The 19,918-nt window shown below is 46.8% G+C and overlaps 1 protein-coding gene across 7 annotated transcripts in view; it reads right to left on the bottom strand.

Annotated features, from left to right (window-relative positions):
* Window positions 1-9,971, bottom strand: part of C4H11orf80 (chromosome 4 C11orf80 homolog) — a 104,662-nt gene extending 94,691 nt beyond the window's left edge. For 3 of the 7 annotated variants that reach the window (XM_030811284.1, XM_030811285.1, XM_030811286.1), the window contains exons 1-2: window positions 9,753-9,933; window positions 5,867-6,005 (exon numbers count right to left, since the gene is read on the bottom strand). In XM_030811284.1, coding sequence (XP_030667144.1) covers window positions 5,867-6,005; window positions 9,753-9,917 — 304 coding nt within the window. In that variant the 5' untranslated portion in view covers window positions 9,918-9,933. Of the gene's footprint in view, window positions 1-2,130; window positions 2,166-5,866; window positions 6,006-9,752; window positions 9,934-9,953 lie in introns of those variants that run through there. The other 4 variants (XM_030811288.1, XM_030811289.1, XM_030811290.1 and 1 more) reach the window with 4 other exon arrangements.
* Window positions 9,972-19,918: the final 9,947 nt, after the last annotated feature.

Genomic DNA, 19,918 nt, shown 5'->3' with positions numbered 1-19,918 from the left:
CTTGCAACTGCAGGGCTGTGGCAATAAGACTAAGTCCTGGTTGGCGAGGCGCGGTGGCTCATGCCTATAATCCCAGCACTTTGGGAGGCTGAGCTGGGCGTATCACCTGAGGTCAGGAGTTCGAGACCAGCCTAGCCAACATGGTGAAACTCTGTCTCTACTAAAAATACAAAAATTAGCTGGGTGTGGTGGCAGACATCTGTAATCCCAGCTACTGAGGAGGCTGAGGCAGGAGAATTGCTTGAACCTGGGAGGCGGAGGTTGCAGTGAGCCGAGATCATGCCAGTGCATTCCAGCCTAGGCAACACAGTGAGACTCTGTCTTAAAAAACAAAAACATGACCGGGCGCGGTGGCTCACGCCTGTAATCCCAGCACTTTGGGAGGCCAAGGCGGGTGGATCACGAGGTCAGGAGATTGAGGCCATCCTGGCTAACACGGTGAAACCCCGTCTCTACTAAAAATAAAAACATTAGCCGGGCGTGGTGGCAGGCGCCTATAGTCCCAGCTACTCGGGCAGCTGAGGCAGGAGAATGGCGTGAACCCAAGGGGCGGAGCTTGCAGTGAGCAGAGATCACGCCACTGCACTCCAGCCTGGGCGACAGAGTGAGACTCTGTCTCAAAAAAAGAAAAAAAAGTCTTAAGTCCTGGCCAACAGAACGTGAGCAGCAATAATATACATAATTCCCGAGCCTACCCCATAAAAGCCTTCCATTTATAAGCTCTGCTCTCTTTCCCCATCCTTAGCTGAATGGAGAGAACTTAGAGGACTTAGAGAAGGGTACACCCACAAGACAGAGATAGCATAAAACAAAATACTTGCCTGCTTGCCTGCATACACACACATTCATCTGACTGTGAAATACAAGAAAACTAAACATTTTCTGTGTTAAGCCACTGTTTTTTGTTTTTTTGTTGTTGTTGTTGTTGTTGTTGTTTTTTTTTGAGATGGAGTCTCGCTCTGTCGCCCAGGCTGGAGTGCAGTGGCGCGATCTCGGCTCACTGCAAGCTCCGCCTCCCGGGTTCACGCCATTCTCCTGCCTCAGCCTCCGAAGTAGCTGGGACTACAGGCGCCCGCCACCGCGCCCGGCTAATTTTTTGTATTTTTAGTAGAGACGGGGTTTCACCGTGGTCTCGATCTCCTGACCTCGTGATCCACCCGCCTCGGCCTCCCAAAGTGCTGGGATCACAGGCCTGAGCCACCGTGCCCGGCCTTTTTTTTTTTTTTTTGCAGACGTTGTCTCACTCTGTCGCCCAGGCTGGAATGCAGTGGCGTGATCTCAGCTCACTGCAACCTCCGCCTCCCGGGTTCAAGCAATTCTCCTGCCTCAGCCTCCAGAGTAGCTAGGACTACAGGCGCATGCCGCCACGCCTGGCTAATTTTTTGTATTTTAGTAGAGATGGGGTTTCACCGTGTCGCGCAGGCTGGTCTCAAACTCCTGAGCTCAGGCAATCCGCTGGCCTCAGCCTCCCAAAGTGCTAGGATTATAGGCGTGAGCCACCGTGCCTGGCCAAGCCACTGAGATTTTAGGGTTTGTTATAGCACCTACCCTTATTTACTGTAATTAATACAAGGATAAAGAGAAGATTCTAAAAGCTTACAGAGAGGCCGGGAACAGTGGCTCATGCTTGTAATCGCAGCATTTTGGGAGGCCGAGGTGGGTGGATTGCTTGAGGTCAGGAGTTCGAGACCAGCTGGGCCAACATGGTGAAACCCTATCTCTACTAAAAATACAAAAATTAGCCAGGCATGTTGGTGTAACGCCTGTAATCTCAGCTACTTGGGAGGCTGAGGCAGGAGAATCGCTTGAACCCGGGAGGCAGAGGTTGCGGTGAGCCGAGATCACGCCACTACACTCCACCCTGGGTGACAGAGTGAGACTCCGTCTCCAAAAAATAAAAATAAAAGCTTACACAGAGGGGAAGAAAAAAGAAAAAACAGGTCACATACAGAGTAATCAGAAAGATTTTTAGATTTTTCAATAGCAACACCTGAAGTTAGAAAATAATGCTGCAATGTCATCAAAATTCTGAAGGAAAAATGAATTCTGGCTTAGAATCCTATATGGCCAAACTATCAATTAGGTATACGTGGAGATGTTTTCAGAGATGTAAGGTCTCGAGAAATTTACCTTCCAAACACTCTTTCCAAGGAATCTACTGGAGCCTGAGATCCATCAAAGCAAGGGGTAAGCCAAGAAAAAAAAAAAAAAAAAAGAGAGAGAGAAGGATTCAGGAAGCACAAAATCCAATGCAAGAGAAAAACTACAGAAACACTCTGAATAATGATGAAGGGAAGATTCCAAGATAACAGCTGTGCACCAGATACAGAAAGCATCAAGTCAAAATTAGAGCAGGTCAGGATACACTGGAAAAGAGTTTCTCAGGAGGATGAAATTGATATATTATCTGATGTACTGGAATATACTGAGTAGATTTAGACAAATGCTGGAAGTTTGGGAGTTGACTAGATGATAAAAACAGAAAATAAAATAAGTATTAACTGAAGGGAAATTATAAAGAAAAGTAATCATAGTTTTCTATATGGCTAAACTGCATTTTATGGTCATAACGAGTAAATATTGATCTACATGGTTGGAAAATTATAACTATATTAAAAGAAAGACACATGGTAGACGTGAAGATATTAAAGAGAGCGATCATCCTCTATGGTGGAAAATCAATAAATGCCTATAAAAAGGAAAATTAAGACACAACAATTTAGAGCTGAGCACAATGGCTCATGCTTATAATTCGAGCAGTTTGGGAGGCTGAGGCAGGTGGATCGCTTGAGTCCAGGACTTCAAGACCAGCCTGGGCAACATAGGGAGACCTCATCTCTATTAAAAAAAAAAAAAAAAAAAAAAAAATTAGCCAGGCACGGTGGCTCACGCCTGTAATCCCAGCACTTTGGGAGGCTGAGGTGGGTGGATCACAAGGTCAAGAGATCGAGACCATCCTGGCCAACATAGTGAAACCTGGTCTCTACTAAAAATACAAAAATTAGCTGGGCGTGGTGGTGCACACCTGTAGTCCTAGCTACTTGGGAGGCAGAGAAAGGAGAATCGCTTGAATCTGGGAGGCAGAGGTTGCAGTCAGCCGAGATCCTGGCGCCACTGCACTCCAACCTGGCGACAGAGCGAGACTCTGTCTCAAAAAACAAAAACAAAACAAAACAAACATTAGGCATGGTAGCACATGCCTGTAGTCCCAGCTACTCAGGAGGCTGAGGTGGGAGGATCACCTGAGCTCAGGGGGTCAAGGCTGCAGTGAGCAGTGATTGCACCACTGCAGTCCAGCCTGGGTGACAGAGTAAGACCCTGTCTCTAAATTAATAAATAAATAACATCTTGGCCAGGCGTGGTGGCTAACACCCGCAATACCAGCACTTTGGGAGGCCAAAGTGAGAGGACTGCTTGAGCCCAGGGGTTTCAGACCAACCTGGGCAACACATCAAGAGACCCTGTCTCTACAAAAATACAAAAATACAAAAATAAAACAACCAGGCATGGTAGCACATGCCTATAGTCCTAGCTACCCAGGAGGCTGAGTTAGGATTATTTGAGCCCAGGCATTTAAGGTTACAGTGAGCTATGATTGTGCCACTGCACTCCAGCCTGGGTGACAGAGTGAAACCCTATTTGGGGGGAAAAAAAAGATATAACAACACAAACATGTTACCTAGATCAAAGATAAATATTAAATAATCAATTAGCAGAGTTAAAAGTATTAGCATCTAGGAGGGAGAAAGATGGGAAGGGAGAGATGGGGGAAGCACGCAGGGTACTGTTGGGTTTTTTGTTTTGAGATGGAGTCTCACTCTGTCACCCAGGCTGGAGTGCAGTGGCACAATCTTAGCTCACTGCAACCTCTGCCCTCCCAGGTTCAAGTGATTCTGATGCCTCAGTCTCCCGAGTAGCAGGGATTACAGGTGTGTGCCACCACAACCTGCTAACTTTTATATTTTTAGCAGAGACAGGGTTTCCCCATGTTGGACAGCTGATCTCGAACCCCTGACCTCATGTGATCTGCCCACCTCAGACTCCCAAAGTGCTGGTGTTACAGGCATGAGCCACTACACCTGGCCAAAATCATATGTGTGTATAACTGACAAAAACTAAAACTAAATAAGTGTACATTTTTTTACAAAAAAAATGAAATAGATCCCTTATGCTAACATGAAATGCTGCCCACAAAGTACTGGTACATAGCACAGTCGTATGTATATTATAGTTCTAGTTCTAAAAAATGGATATTAGTAACTATGAACACATGCATAGAAAAATCTAGAAGATAGATTATCCTTGGCAAGTAGGGGGAAAAAGGAAAATCTAGAATATATTCTCAATGTTAATAATCATCTCAAAGGGGTGAGATATGTAGAAAGTCTCACTCTCCACAATATATGTTTCTGTAATGTTTTTTATCAAGCATGTATCACCATGTTTCCTACCCAAAAAAAAATATAAACATAGGCTGGGTGCAGTAACTCTTGTTTGTAATCCCAGCCCTTTGGGAGGCAGAGGCAGGTGGATCACTTGAGGTCAGGAGTTCGAGACCAGCCCGGCCAACATGGTGAAACCCCCATCTCTATTAAAAATAAAAAAAAAAATTAGCCAGGCATGGTGGCAGCCGCCTGTAATCTCAGCTACTCAGGAGGCTGAGGCAGAATTGCTTGAACCCAGGAGGCGGAGGTTGCAGTGAGCCCAGATTGCGCCGCTCCAGCCTGGGCGACAGAGTGAAACTCCATCTCTAAATAAATAAATAAATAATTATAACCATAATTACATAAAGCTCAGAGACAATAAAGAGAAGAGAAATGCCCCCTATTCTAGGTGGGCTAAAGAAGTTCATCAGGCTCAAAATGCGGAATCGAGTTTCTTGCCAGAAACTACTGTTGCTGAAGTCCTTTGCTTTGAATTAAATCAATCTTGCTACCCTGGCCACAGTTTATTGGATTAGACTATTACAACCACACACAGACAAACCATCACCCTAGACACGTAGCCAAGCATTTCTCTCAAGAGTGGTGGGAACCCTGCCAGTCAGAATGGAGTTCATGCAGAGTAAGAGCAAACCAACCTGTCATACTGCTCTTGAAGATGTTTAATATTAATACACAAAGACAAGACAGGTCATTCCTGTTCAGGTAAGCAAATGTCTTGTAAAGCCTAGTTTACTATCCAATCTCAACTTGGTGCCCAAGTGACTTCTCTAAGCCTGAAGGGGCAACTTCATTCCAAAGTACCCTTCAATAAACCTACACACACACCCACCCACACCCACCCACACACACACACACCAAAAAAGCTAACACTTCGAGTTTAAGAAAATTCATACTTCAGAGCCACTCAATGCATCAGGTTTCCCTCAAGACAATAGGCAAAAATGATAAAAGCATGAAAGCCAAATGGAAGAGATATTTTCAAACTAATCACAGGTCATGATTATTGAAGTATGCACCATTCATCATTTTTCCTTTTTTTTTTTTTTTTTTTTTTGCTTTTTTGCAACTGCCAAAATTTAGACTTGGGGGAAAAAAAAGTAGGTAAAGCTCAATGTGATATAATTTTGCTGTGGCAAAGTAGGTTAAAATCAAGAGAAAAATAAGATTGTTTCTGCGCAATTTTAACTTAAACCAGTAAAATAAATAATCTATGGTAAGAGTCATTCAACTACTCACCTTTCCTGTATGATACATTTGTAAATCTACCACCAGATACTTATTACATAATCATTTCATTTTATAATTATGGAACAATCCTGGAATAACATGATAAAAGATTATGACTAATTGAAATTTTTAAATAAGCTACGACATAAACCATGACAAAACAGATAGAAAATATTTTTTCTTTCTCTACTTACTAGTTGTTACACAATGAAGAGCATTTGCCTGGTGCTTAGAATTTAATCCTTCTATGGAAATCACTAGCTGCCCTTCTAGCAATGCTCCCTTTGATACATCTATGTCACACTTCCAGTGAATTATTAAAAATCTCAAAATCTGAAAAGAGCACAATTCAAAGAAAACATAATCTTCTTTAGAAATCACAGTAATAATATATCTCTATGACCCAGTTAAATTAGTAACTCTAATTTCCCCCAAAAAATTGTATTCTTGCTTCTAAAATGTCAGATTTAGGTTTGTTCAGAGTACTGTGTCTAAACAAAATAAATAGCTAGGAGAGTGACATAAGAAAGGAGTCAGTGAAATTCAACACAATGCCCAGTAGGACAGGAAATTGAGACAATAAATTCCCTTATTCAGAAGATAAATTCATCTGGAAATAATAATTAGGGAAAAATTAAGTGGGAATTTGTTTTGTTTCTTTTTTCCTGCCCCAAACAAAAGCCAACATGAAGACTATGAATAAGAGTGGCATCTGGTTATGAATCATCTTGATCTTTCATTAAATCAACACTTTTGAGGGTCAGAATACTATTTAAGAGTGCTAATGCTGCCCTGCACAGTAGCTTATGCCTGTAATCCCAGCACTTTGGGAGGCCAAGGTGGGAGGATCACTTGAGCTCAGCAGTTTGAGATCAGCCTGGACAACATACCGAGACCTTATCTCTACTAACAACAACAAAAATTAGCCCAGTGTGGTGGCGTGTGCCTGTAGTCTCAGCCACTGGGGAGGCTGAGGCAGGAGGATCTCTTGAGCCCAGAAGATTGAGGCTGAAGTGAGCCCTGATCAGGCCACTGCACTCCACACTGGATTTGAATCCCTGATATGCCAAATTCTAGCACGTGACCTTGGGCAAATTACTTAATCTCTCCAAACCACAGATTCCTCATCTATTAAAATGGGGATAAAACTACCATATAGGGCTGCTGCTGAAAGTAAACAAATAATATGTGCAAGGCTGAGCGCAGTGGCTCATGCCTGTAATCCCAGCACTTTGGGAGGCCAAGGTGGGAGAATCGCTTGAGCCCTGGACAGCATACTGAGGCCCCATCTCTACTAAAAAAAAAAAAAAAAAAAAAAAAAATTTAATTAAAAATATGTGCAAAATGCGGCCGGGCGCGGTGGCTCACGCTTGTAATCCCAGCACTTTGGGAGGCCAAGGCGGGCGGATCACGAGGTCAGGAGATCGAGGCCACAGTGAAACCCCGTCTCTACTAAAAATACAAAGCATTAGCCGGGCGTGGTGGCGGGCGCCTGTAGTCCCAGCTACTCGGAGAGGCTGAGGCAGGAGAATGGCGTGAACCCGGGAGGCGGAGCTTGCAGTGAGCCGAGATTGCGCCACTGCACTCCAGCCTGAGCGACAGAGCGAGACTCCGTCTCAAAAAAAAAAAAAAAAAAATATGTGCAAAATGCTTAACACAGTACTTGGCAAATAGCAAATGCTTAACAGGTATTAGCTATTATTTCTAAGTTCTACTGCAGTAAAGACTACACACAATATTTGAAGTTGAACAGGACTCCAAGATGTCTGGGTAAAACATTTAATGGACCGGGTGTGGTAGCTCATGCCTGTAATCCCAGCACTTTGGGAGGTTGAGGCGGTGGATCACCTGAGGTCAGGAGTTCAAGATCAGCCTGGTCAATATGGTGAAACCCCATCTCTACTAAAAATACAAAAACTAGCCGGGTGTGGTAGTGTGCGCCTGTAGTCCCAGCTACTCGGGAGGCTGAGGCAGGAGAATTGCTTGAACTCGGGAGGTGGAGGCTGCAGTGCGCCGAGATTGCGTCACTGCACTCCAGCCTGGGCGACAGAGCAACGCTTCGTTTCAAAAAGAAAAAAATACACATTTATTAGAGACAAACTGAAAATAAAATATATTTCATTTATTTTTGGGGGGAGAGAGGGGACAGAGTCTCACTCTGACTTCCAGGCTGGAGTGCAGTGATGACATTATCATGGTTCACTGCAGCCTCAACCTCCCGGGCTCAGGTGATCCTCCCACCTCAGCCTCTCAGGTGGCTGGAAGTACAGCCGCCTGCCACCACACCCTGCTAATTTTTTTTTTTTTTTTTTTTTTTGAGATGGAGTTTTGCTCTTGTAGCCCAGGCTGGAGTGCAATGGTGCGATCTCAGCTCACTGCAACCTCCACCCCCTGCGTTCCAGCGATTCTCCTGCCTCAGGCCCACAAGTAGCTGGGATTACAGGCATGTGCCACCACGCCTGGCTAATTTTGTATTTTTAGTAGTTACGGAGTTTCTCCATTTTGATCAGGCTGGTCTCGAACTCCCGACCTCAGGTGATCCGCCTGACTCGGCCTCCCAAAGTGCTGGGATTACAGGCGTGAGCCACCGCTAATTTTTGTATTTTTTGCAGAGACAGAGTTTCCTCATGTTGGCCAGGCTGGTCTTGAACTCCTGATCTCAAGGGATCTGCCCGCCTCGGCCTCCCAAAGTGCTGGGAATACAGGCTACCCACCGCGCCCGGCCAACTCCCATTATTATTCATGCAAATAGATTCTCACTTTTACAGGGAGGCAACACAAGGAAAATTATTACCCCCTTTTTAAAGGCAGGGAGATCTGGGAACTAAGATCCTCATTTGTACCAGTTTACAAGAATGGTTTCCAGGTACGTGTAGAGTCTAAATCTTCCTTCACACGTCCTCTGTTACGATATTCCCATATCGGGCCGGGCACGGTAGCTCACGCCGGTCCCAGCACTTTGGGAGGCGGGCACATCACTTGAGGTCAGAAGTTCAAGACCAGCCTGGCCAACATGGTGAAAACCTGTCTCTACTACAAATACAAAAATAAGCCGGGTGTGGCGGCGTGCGCCTGTAATCCCAGCTACTCGGGAGGCTGAGACAGGAGAATCCTTTGAACCCGGGAGGCGGAGATGGCGGTGAGCCGGGATCACGCCACTGCACTCCAGCCTGGGCGAAAGAGCGAGACTCCGTCTCAAAAAACAAACAAACAAACCCTAAAGATATTCTCATGTCGGTATGACAGCACAGTTGGGAAAAGAACACTGGGCTATGAGTCAGCGCCCTGGGTTCTAGCCTGGGTTCTGTTATTTGTAAAATGGAATCCCGCCGCCTTCTTTGATGACAACAAACAGGCAGGACGCCCGGGGGCACTCTCTCAGGTGCCCTCAGAGCCTGTGCTTCTGTCACCTGCCCACTACCCCTCACAAACGGCAGCTCAGCGTCCCATTGGGCACCGGCCGTGAAAGTGGGTAATGAAATGAGCACACGGGGCGTGGCCGGCGCCAGGTGCTCAGTGCCGTCTTCCAGAGCAGCTCCCCGAGCACAGGTGTGGCCTCTGAACCTCGCCCTTTCACGTCCAGCTGCTCCGAACCCAGAAACCTGCACCTGCACCGGGGCCTAAAAAAACTCTCCCTCGCTCCCAGTCTGCACTGGGTCCCTCCTTGCCTCTGTCCTGACGCCCCGATTCCCCCCCCGCGCAACGCCAGGGCTTGCCCCTTTCCTTTCCCTCTTTCCGCGTCCCCTCCCAGCACCCGGTACATGGAAGGCGCTGCGCTCCGGCGGGCGCCTCCGAGGCTGCGTCAGGCTCTGCCCCTGGGTGTCCGCCGGTGCTCGGCAAACGCCGCAGCTTTCTGAGCCGTCGGCTGGAGAGAAGGCGTCGTTCCCCCACAGAGTACACCGCGAGCGAGAGCCCTCATCTGCTCCTACTTCCTCGCTTCCCCGTAAGAGACAGGCCTCGATTCCCGAACCTTCCTCCACCTCAGCGACGCCCGACCCCTCTGCCCAAACTTCGCGGTCTCCTCACAAAGCCCGTCTCCTCAGAAAGTGTCCTCCGCTTTTTCTCCCTTCCCAGCATCACCTCGAACACGGCCACAGCCGTCCCCTCCATGCCGCGCAGGGAACAGCGGCAACGCTCAGTCGAAGGGTACCCGCCCGCGGCTGCCGCCCCCTCCTCAGCCCGGGCTTGGAACTCCGCCAGTGCCCACGCCCGAGTCCACGCCCACGGCCGGCAGCGCGAGCCCATCCCTTCCCGAGCTGAGGGCGCGCACGCCCCGCCCACCTGCCCGCCGCGCCTGCGCACTCGACGCTGCACGGCCCCGAGACCGCGAGCCGCCGTCGGGAGCCACGTAGAGCCTCTGACGGCCGCGGGTGCCAGTGGGCCCGCAGGTGGGAGGTTCGGGGCGGGGAAGAGCCCGCCTCGCGGCCAAGGCTGGAGGCGAGCGGGAATGAGGCCAGGTCACGACTCCTCCCTCCTCTCGAAGACAGTTTCCCACGGTGGCGGCGAGATGCGGCCCTTGGCCCTAATCCGGGTTTGGCCGCCCTTAGCGCTTTCCAGTACCCTTCCCTCGGCCGGGAGGGGCGACGGTGACGGCGCGGGGCTTCCAAGCGGGTTCGTGACCCCTCCAACAGCCTTGCCTGCTGCGGGGGCTACCCAGGCCAAGCCCCGGGTCCCAGACTTAGCAAAGAAAAAGACGGCCAGTTAAAATTGAATTTCATATAAACAGCGAATTTTTTTTATAACCATACACATATCTCGGCAATTTTGGGGACATATACTAAAAAATTATTAATCTGAAATTAAAAACGACGCCCTGGGCTGAGCGCAGTGGCTCATGCCTGTCATCGCAGCACTTTTGGAGGCCGAGGCGAGTGGATCACCTGAGGTCAGGAGTTCGAGACCAGCCTGGCCAACATGGTGAAACCCCGTCTCTACTGAAAATACAAAAATCAGCCGGGTGTGGTGGCGGGCACCTGTAATCCCAGCTACTCGGGAGGCTGAGGCAGGATAATTGCTTGAACCTGGGAGGCGGAGGTTGCAGTGAGCCAAGATCGCGTCATTGCACTCCAGCCTGGGCAAAAAGAGCGAAACTCTGTCTCAAAAAAAGAAAAAACGACTCCCCGTCTTTTCCCTGCCAACCAGCCCCAAGCATCTCCCAGCCTAATCCAGGGGGACCAGCTTCCCCCGCAAAGGTGGGACCCGGGAGTCGACCCCGCCCTATCCAGGCCCCTTTCCACATTTGACTCTGCACTGAATGTGCCAAGACCAGGAGCTGGCTTTTCTGGGCTCTGGCTGACAGGAGAGGCTCTGGGATTTTCCAAGTGCATTCCTGGCTGGAAGAAGGTGGTCCTGCAGAGTCCCAGCTGCTGCTCTCTGCCAGGTTCCGGGAGGGGCATGGTGACAGGGGCTTAAGCCCATAACTGCTGGTGATCTGACAGCCAAAAGAAAACCCTGATGAGAGATTCCTGCCTGGCAAAGAGTTGCCCAAGGAGAAGGATGGGACAGGGTGTTGGCTGCTTTCCTTCAGGGAAAATTCTTCCACCCCAGCTCCAAGACGCCAGGATTGGACAGAACAGGCTGGCGAGCTGGCAGAGTGCCTGCCCAGTACACAGCCTTGGTGCTACTCCAAAGAACATTGTCTATCGAGACCTGAATCATACCTTTCTCGTGTCTATGCTCAGCGCTTCTCCCCATTCCTCCCCATCTCAGTTGCTCACAGGTAAACCTATTGGAGCAAGGCAGCTTTTATTTCTGGAAAATCCACCATAACCATCAAACTTGATAAACAGCTGGCATTTGAGGAATCATTGGAGTCTTCCTTTCATTCCCCCCACCCCACGCAGAGCTCCCCATCCCCACCCCCAGTCTCTTGTCCTTTTTCAGAAGAGGAGTTGCCAAGGGGAAGGGACCAGTAACATGATTGAATGACTGCTTGTTGTCGGACACCACTAGCTCTTTACATAAATGATGTCATCCTCTCAACTATCTTGTAAGAAAATTGTTAACGTCACTACTTTATGGGTGAGAAACCAAGGTATTGAGGATGGTTCTTTAAAATATTTCCCATCGTGGCCGGGTGCAGTGGCTCATGCCTGTAATCCCAACACTGGGAGGCCCAGGTGGGTGGATCATTTGAGGTCAGGAGTTCGAGACCAGCCCAGCCAACATGGTGAAACCCCACCTCTACTAAAAATACAAAAATTAGCCAGGCGTGGTGGCATGTGCCTGTAGTCCCAGCCACCTGGGAGTCTGAGGCAGGAGAATTGCTTGAACCCGGGAGGTGGAGGTTGCAGTGAGCTGACATCACCCCACTGCACTCTAGCCCGGCTGACAGAGCGAGACTCTGTCTAAAAAAAAAAAAAAAAAAAAAAAATTATCATTGTGAATGTTGGCCCAGCAGAAAATGCTCCACCTTGAGAATGGCATTGAGAATGAAGATGAGTTGGTTTCCTAGCTTCCAGCCCTTGTCCTTGGAAATGAGCCTCTAGCTTTCAGCCCTTGTCCTTGGAATCAACTTCAGGGATAAAGGTGTAATGGAGCACCCAATACCACCCTAGAGGAAGTGGAGGCCTCTCAAAGGTAGCCAGGGACACAGCTGTCCTCCCCACTAGACATAGGGAGAAGCAAGGAGGGAAGCCTTTGATGTGAGGGTTTGCCATCAGGACTTCCGTAGCGTAAACCCATGTATTCAGGCAGCACGCAATATAGGCTTGATACATGGTGAGAATCCACTCTGTGCTAAGTGCTCTTCACTTTTTCTTATTCATCTTAAGCAGTTCTCCCAATCTTGTAATCTTGTAAGAGAGATGTTATCTTTGTTTTAGAAATGATAAAAATGAGAATCCAAGAAGAAGTTGTATGAATAAATCAGGCATGGTGGCTCATGCTTGTAATTCCAGCACTTTGGGAGGCCAAGGCAGGAGGATTGTTTCAGGCCAGGAGTTTGAGACCAGCCTGGGCATTATAGTGAGAGCCTGTCTCTACAAAAAAATTTAAAAATTAGCCAGGTACAGTGATGCATGCCTATAGTCCTAACTACTTGGGAGGTTGAGGTGGGAGGATCTCGAGCCCCTCGAGTTGGAGGTTACAGTGAGCTATGATTATGCCACTGCACTCCAGCCTAGTGACAGAGCAAGACCCTGTCTCAAAAAAAAAATTAAAATTTTAAAAACGGTTTTTTGCTCAGACCCCATCCTCAGAATACTAGAATGTTAGAGCCAGAAGGGACTTTGGAAATTACCAGTTATCTATTAAGATGAAGAAATCTGAAGCCCAAGGAAACTAAATGACTGCCCTTGGTTAAGGTCACCTTAGTTAACTAGGCCAACCAAGGAGGCTTTGAGTATGGCTCTCGATATTTTCAGCCCTGGCCTTCCAGGTCTCATTTATTGGCAGTGTCTGTAGGGAGCCAGTTATTTCCAGTCCTTAGACTGGGTGACATATTGTTTCTGCTTCCATTTCTGCACCCACCTCAGAATTTAGATTACTGTTTCATGTTGTATTAGTTCATTCTCACGCTGCCAATAAAGACATACCCAACACTGGGTAATTTATAAAGGAAAGAGGTTTAATTGACTCATAGTTCATCATGGCTAGGGAGGCCTCAGGAAACTTAGAATCATGGCAGAAGGGGAAGTAAACAGATACTTCTTCACATGGCAGCAGGAAGGGGAAGAATGAGTGCCCAGTGAAGGGGGAAGCCCCTTATAAAACCATCAGCTCTCTTGAGAACTAATTCACTATCAGAAGAACAGGATGGGGGAAACTGCCCCCATGATTGAATTATCTCCACCTGGTCCCTCCCACGACACATGGGGATTATGGGAGCTACAATTCAAGATGAGATTTGGGTGGGGACACAGCCAAACCATATCACATGTCTACTTTGGATATCCTGTTTATTCCAAAAAGAAACCCTCTGTCTGAGACACACTCCCCGCCCCCCTATAAGAAGAGCCCAAGACTGATTCTGACCCAAACTCAAGGGTTTGAGTGGAACCAGAACATCCCAGGGAATGCTACCAGATGAATAATGACATTTTAGGGACTGTTGAGCTTTCTTTCCTTTTGAATGTGCCCTCTCTGTCTCCTAGACACTTCTTAAGGCCCCACCTTGTTTCTTAGGCTCCCCTAGAGCTTTCAAATGCCCTGAAGAGGCTGACCCTAGGAACTTAAGTAGAAAATATCCTTGAGATCCGCCTTTCCAAGCTGATGCAAAAGGAAGTCCATTTGAAGACTCCCTCCCCTGAGAAAGAACCAAGCAACTATTAAGCTGTTTCCCATCCAGACAGTAGGAAAGGGTTAACTGCTTCTCTCGGGTCCTGAGCAAAGTCTGTCCCCTACCAGTTCCCATAACCGGGTTTCCTGAAATGGAGCAGGTCCCAGGTGACTCTCCACTAATCACATCCTTGGAAATGGGGCCGTGAGGCTCAGATTAGCTCATCCCTTCACCTTCTTGAGGCCTTCTCCACCTGGAGCACAGAATCTGGGGCAGCTTCACCACTCACCTCCCTCTGCTTTCTTATCAGGGGTCAGACAGGGATGTTCTAGTAGAGGAATATTATTGGGCTAATGGGGGCAACTAGAGGCCATAATGGTGCTGACTTTTGTGCAATTCTTGGACTACAGCATCTGTTCTTCCTAAGACTTAGGGGAAAAGAGAGATTCTTTTCCTGGGACAGTACCAAAGTTTGTATAACTAGAGTATTTCCTTCTTCACACCCATTCCCTGTTTTCTTCCTCTCCTTAGAATAACTGACTATGATACTGACTAACTTCCTATTCTTCCTGGCCAAGTCACCCTTTGCACAAAGTCTGATTTCTCATCCACCAGCAGCAGGTGCTGGGCCAGCTCAGGAGATTTCATTCCTTTCCTATTATTGTCCAATTTTTCCTCTGCCTAGATAGCCAATAAAATCTACATCACAAAGTGGTTCTGCCCTGTGTAACTGGCTTTTTTTTTTTTTTTAGAAGGAGTTTTGTTCTTGTTGCCTGGGCTGGAGTGCAGTGGCATGATCTTGGCTCACTGCAACCTCCATCTCCTGGGTTCAAGCGATTCTCCTGCCTCAGCCTCATGAGCAGCTGGGATTACAGGCGTGCATCACCATACCTGGCTAATTTTTGTATTTTTAGCAGAGAAAGGTTTTCGCCATGTTGGCCAGGCTGGTCTCGAACACCTGACCTCATGTGATCTGCCTGTCTCAGCCTCCTAAAGTGCTGGGATTATAGGCGTGAGCCACCACGCCCAGGCTATAATTGGCTTTTTACCTTATCTCTAAGTAGGGCTAGATTTGTCCTGCCAGCTGATGTCCACTGGAAGAGAAGTATTCTTTGTGGCTTAGAAGCCTTGGGAATGCAAACAGCAGTGTAATCTGGTCACATATGGCCAAGTAAACCTATTGATCCAAAGACCGGATGATCAACTGTATTTGAAAGACAAGTAGGCTAATTGAGACAAAAATTCTTCCAGAAGCCCCATTAAAGAGGACATTGACTCCACATATTCTAAAACTTTCAGATTGTTTCATAGACATTATTTTAACTATATTCCTGGGAGAATTTTCCTATTTTAGCTATGGAAAACTAAAACATAACACCTAAAGAGAGGTAAAATGGGAAAAGAATTGAGACATCCTGACTGTGTGTGATTACAGTACTCTGAAGCACTTTGCCAGGGATACAGGTGTATAGTCTTTAAAGCTAGTTATCTGGAACCTTAGTTGAGCTGATTTTTCACCGACCTCTAAAAGTTGACTTGGCTGTGCACAGTGGCTCATGCCTGTAATCCCAGCACTTGAGGAGGCCTAGGCAGGAGGATTACTTGAGCCTAGGAGTTGGAGACCAGCCTGGACAACACAATGAGACCCCATCTTAAAAAAATTAAAACTTAGGCCCGGCACGTTGGCTCACACCTGTAACCCCAGCACTTGGGGAGGCCAAAGCGGGCAGATCGCTTGAGCTCAGGAGCCCAAGACCAGCCTGGCCAACATGGCAAACCCTGCCTCTACAAAAAATAAATTAGACAGGCATGGTGGTGAGCGCCTGTAGTCCCAGCTACTCATGAGGCTGAGGTGGGAGGATTGCTTGAATCTGGGAAGCAGAGGTTGCAGTGAGCTGAGATCGGGCTGCTGCACTCCAGCCTGGGCAACAGAGTGAGACACTGTCTTAAAAAATAATAATAATGGCCAAGCGCAGTGGCTCACGCCTGTAATCCCAGCACTTTGGGAGGCTGAGGCAGGCAGGTCATGAGGTCAGGAGATCGAGACCATCCTGGCCAACATGGTGAAACCACATCTCTACTAAAAATACAAAAATTAACCGGGCGTGGTGGTGCGCACCTGTAGTCCCAGCTAATCAGAAGGCTGAGGCAGGAGAATTGCTTGAACCCGAGAGGCGCAGGTTATAGTGAGCTGAGATCACGCCACTGCACTCCAGCCTGGTGACAGAGAGAGACTCCATTTCAAAAATAGTAATAATAATAATTTAAAAATAATAAAGTCAATTTGATTTTCATCTGTTCTGGCATTACGGCCACTTCTTTTTTTTTTTTTTTTTTTTTTTTTTTGAGACGGAGTCTCGCTCTGTTGCCCAGGCTGGAGTGCAGTGGCGCAATCTCGGCTCACTGCAAGCTCCGCCTCCCAGGTTCACGCCATTCTCCTGCCTCAGCCTCTCCAAGTAGCTGGGACTACAGGCGCCCGCCACCATGCCCGGCTAATTTTTAAGGCCACTTCTGACTTCTGTTTCCTCAACTTTCATTCTCACCAGTTGGAAAGAGACTATAGGATCAAAGTTCTTTTCCCATTTTTACCTCTTTCTTTAGGTGTTATGTTTTAGTTTTCCATACCTAAAATAGGAAAATTCTCCCAGAAATATAGTTAAAATAATGTCTATGAAACAGAGTTTTAGAATATTTAAATTAGAAGAAATCTTTTTTTTCTTTTTGAGACCGAGTTTTGCTCTTGTTGCCCAGGCTGGAGTGCAGTGGCGCGATCTCAGCTCACTGCAACCTCTGCCTCCCGGGTACAAGTGATTCTCCTGCCTCAGCCTCCTGAGTAGCTGGGATTACAGGTATGTGCCACCACACCCGGCTAATTTTTGTATTTTTCATAGAAATGGGGTTTCACCATGTTGGCCGGGCTGGTCTCGAGCTCCTGACCTCAGGTGATCCACCTGCTTCAGCCTCCCAAAGTGCTGGGATTCCAGGCGTGAGCCACCGTACCCGGCCTACATTAGAAGAAATCTTAAAGTTCATTTAATCTAGTATTTCCCAGCCAGAGAAGCGATATTTTTTTAACTCATTTCCTTTATCCCCACCTCTTCTCCTGATTAGCCTCTCTCTACCTCCTTCCTCAACCTCCTTCTGGTATCCAAGGTAGAGCGTTGGTCCAGTTTGCATAGTATATTTAGTGTGTTTAGGGTTGGGAAACACTGACCTACTTCACCTCCCTATTTCATGCAGTAATCATTCTAACAGTCATAAAAAGTTGGTATCTAGCTTTTACTTGAATATCTCATGTTGGGAAATTTGCCGCCTCAGAGGCAACCCATTCCAGCTTTGGGCAGCAATGGTTTCGCAGAGAGTTTTTCATTATATCAAGCTAAAGTCTACTCCCTCTCTCTGCCCCATGTCTTCCACCCATTGGTCCCAGATCTGCCCGTTGAACCCACAGAGAATCCATCTAATCCCTTTATAAAGGGGCGTGGAGAATACCCAGGAGTGTAATTGTTAACTTGTCACAGTGGCTCAGACCTAGCTTGAATGATTGTATTATAGATATCCTGTGCTTTGTATGCTAGCTGTGTTCCTAAAACATTGTATAAGCCAAGTTTTGTATGAATCAAATCATTTTAGACATACTGAGAAGTTGACTGTTTAAAAGAAACCCTGTTATCAGTTCTTTCATAAATTGAAGAATCCTTTTGTAATGCAAATAATCTCCCCCTTTAACATTTCATGCAAATCTAGATTTTCGTACATTATGCTTTACCTAAAGCAAGGTTTGCCTACATACAAAACAAGTAAAATAATGATAACAGTAATAGCTAACATTTATTGAGCCCTTATCTGGTACCAGGTGTCATGCACCTGACAAGCACTATTTAATTTCTCATCACAACTTCCTTCTGTAAAATTATCCCTGATTTACAGATGAGGAAGCTCATGCTTAGAGAAGTTAAATACCTTGTCCAAGTTCACACAATTAGAAAAAGATGGACCAGAATTCAAACACGGTCTGATATCTTCACACCCTGGAAGTTTCAGAAGCCATAATTGACATGACTAGCCACTAGCTGTGTGCCACAGCCAAGTAAATTAGGCTGAGATACAGAAAACTGACCTCAAATGTCTATAGCTTCAAAGATGTACACAAAACCTATTCTTCTCTGGGTGTCCTGGGTTTTCTAGTACAACTCAGTTTCCAGTGCAATTCAATTGAGGAACCCCAAAGCCTTCCCCTCAGTTATTAGTATTAAACAGATGCCATCAAAATTTATTTTAAGCAGATGAGTGTAATCAGACACTTTTTCTTTTCTTGTTTTTCTTATTCCTGCTGAACAAATTAAGACACTTTCTCAAAGGTCTGTGTATTCACAGGGGTTAGTGGCATGAGCTTCTTGGAAGAAAAAGTGGTACGTTATTGACTGGTAAAGTCAAAGGTATTGAGAATCATGGTTGGTCCCAGACTGCTCCCAGATGAGTCTGAATCATTCATATGGGCCCAGTTTTTAATGGCATTTAGGTTTGCAAGTTAAAAATAGTTTGAGAGGGATCGTCCATAAATAAGTGCTGGTTTGAGTCCCAACTGGACAAAGATAAATGGATGTAATATTTCCATGTTCTCAAATCGGTTCTACTTTCTCCGATTTCATCCACAGCAGCATGCACTCACAGCATTGCTCAGCTTAGAACATCCTCTGGGGCTCTGAGAACCCACACTTTTCTACACTGTGTAAGGGAGCTCGAGGCATGACTGTCTTCAGTGCTCTGTACCCCACCTCCACCTACCCCCACCTATTAGAATTCCCCATCTGATGTGACACTTTATCTTGGCTCATTTGCAGACTTTTGCTTTCAAATACTTGATTATCCTTTGCAAACCATGCCCCAAGCTGGCCAAGACCAAGCTGACATCATGGCCTAAGTAATCACAGGAAATCAGGTCAGTCCTCGGAAGGTATCAAGCTCCCCTAGCAAGCCACCTTTCTGACCTTTACTTGTGCAGCATGCTTGTTTACAATTTCAAGTCATAGACTCAGGTGAGGAAATACGTCATTTTCTTTATTACTCAACTTAGTTGGTCAGCTCTCATTTCTACTGATAGCTTAAAAAGAATTAACTTCACCAATCAAGATAACGCAATCTGACATTTTGGGCTGGATGATTAAAAAAAAAATGCAATCGTTGCAAGTTTGGTTTTTTGTTTTTGTTTGTTTGTTTGAGACAGGGTCTCACTCTGTTGCTCAGACTGGAGGGCAGTGGCGTGGTCATGGCTCACTGCAGCCTCGACCTCCCAGACTCAAGCAATTCTCCCACCTCTACCACCCAAGTATCTGGGACCGTGGGCATACACCACCATGCCCAGATAATTTTTAAAGTTTTTGTAAAGATGGGGGTCTCACTATTATTGCACAAGCTGGTCTTGAACTCCTGGCCTTAAGCAATTCTCCTGCCTCAGCCTCCCAAAGTGCTAGGGCTACAGGCGTAAGCCACCATGCCCAGCCGTCAATCATCGCAAGTTTTAAACTCAGTCTCTCAGTCTCTTAGGAGCTCCTCCCAGCCCCCTTCTCCTGATTTTTTTTTTTCTTTTTTTTGAGACGGAGTCTTGCTCTGTCACCCAGGATAGAGTGTATTGGCGTGATCTCGGCTCACTGCAACTTCTGTCTCCCTGGTTCAAGCAATTCTCCTGCCTCAGCCTCCCAAGTAGCTGGACTACAGGCATGCGCCACCACGCCTGGCTAATTTTTGTATTTTTAGTAGAGACAGGGTTTCACCATGTTGGCCAGGCTGGTCTCCCACTCCTGACCTCAGGTGATCCACCTGCCTCAGCCTCCCAAAATACTGGGATTACAGGCGTGAGCCACTGCGCCCAGCTCTGTGCTATAGATTTTAAAGGGTCTAGTTAAGGGTTCCAAAGCGAAGAATTTAACTTTGATCTCTCTGTATTATCCCTACGCAGAGGGCAGTGCATCTACAAAGAACTTGCTGTTGCCGTTGCTGCTGCTGCTGCTGCTGCTTAAGTGATGGA

The sequence above is a fragment of the Nomascus leucogenys genome, chromosome 4, assembly GCF_006542625.1.
Source record: "Nomascus leucogenys isolate Asia chromosome 4, Asia_NLE_v1, whole genome shotgun sequence".
NCBI classification, from domain to species: Eukaryota; Metazoa; Chordata; class Mammalia; order Primates; family Hylobatidae; genus Nomascus; species Nomascus leucogenys.
Note: the sequence above shows the minus strand (reverse complement) of the source record. Positions and strands in the feature narration are given on the sequence as shown.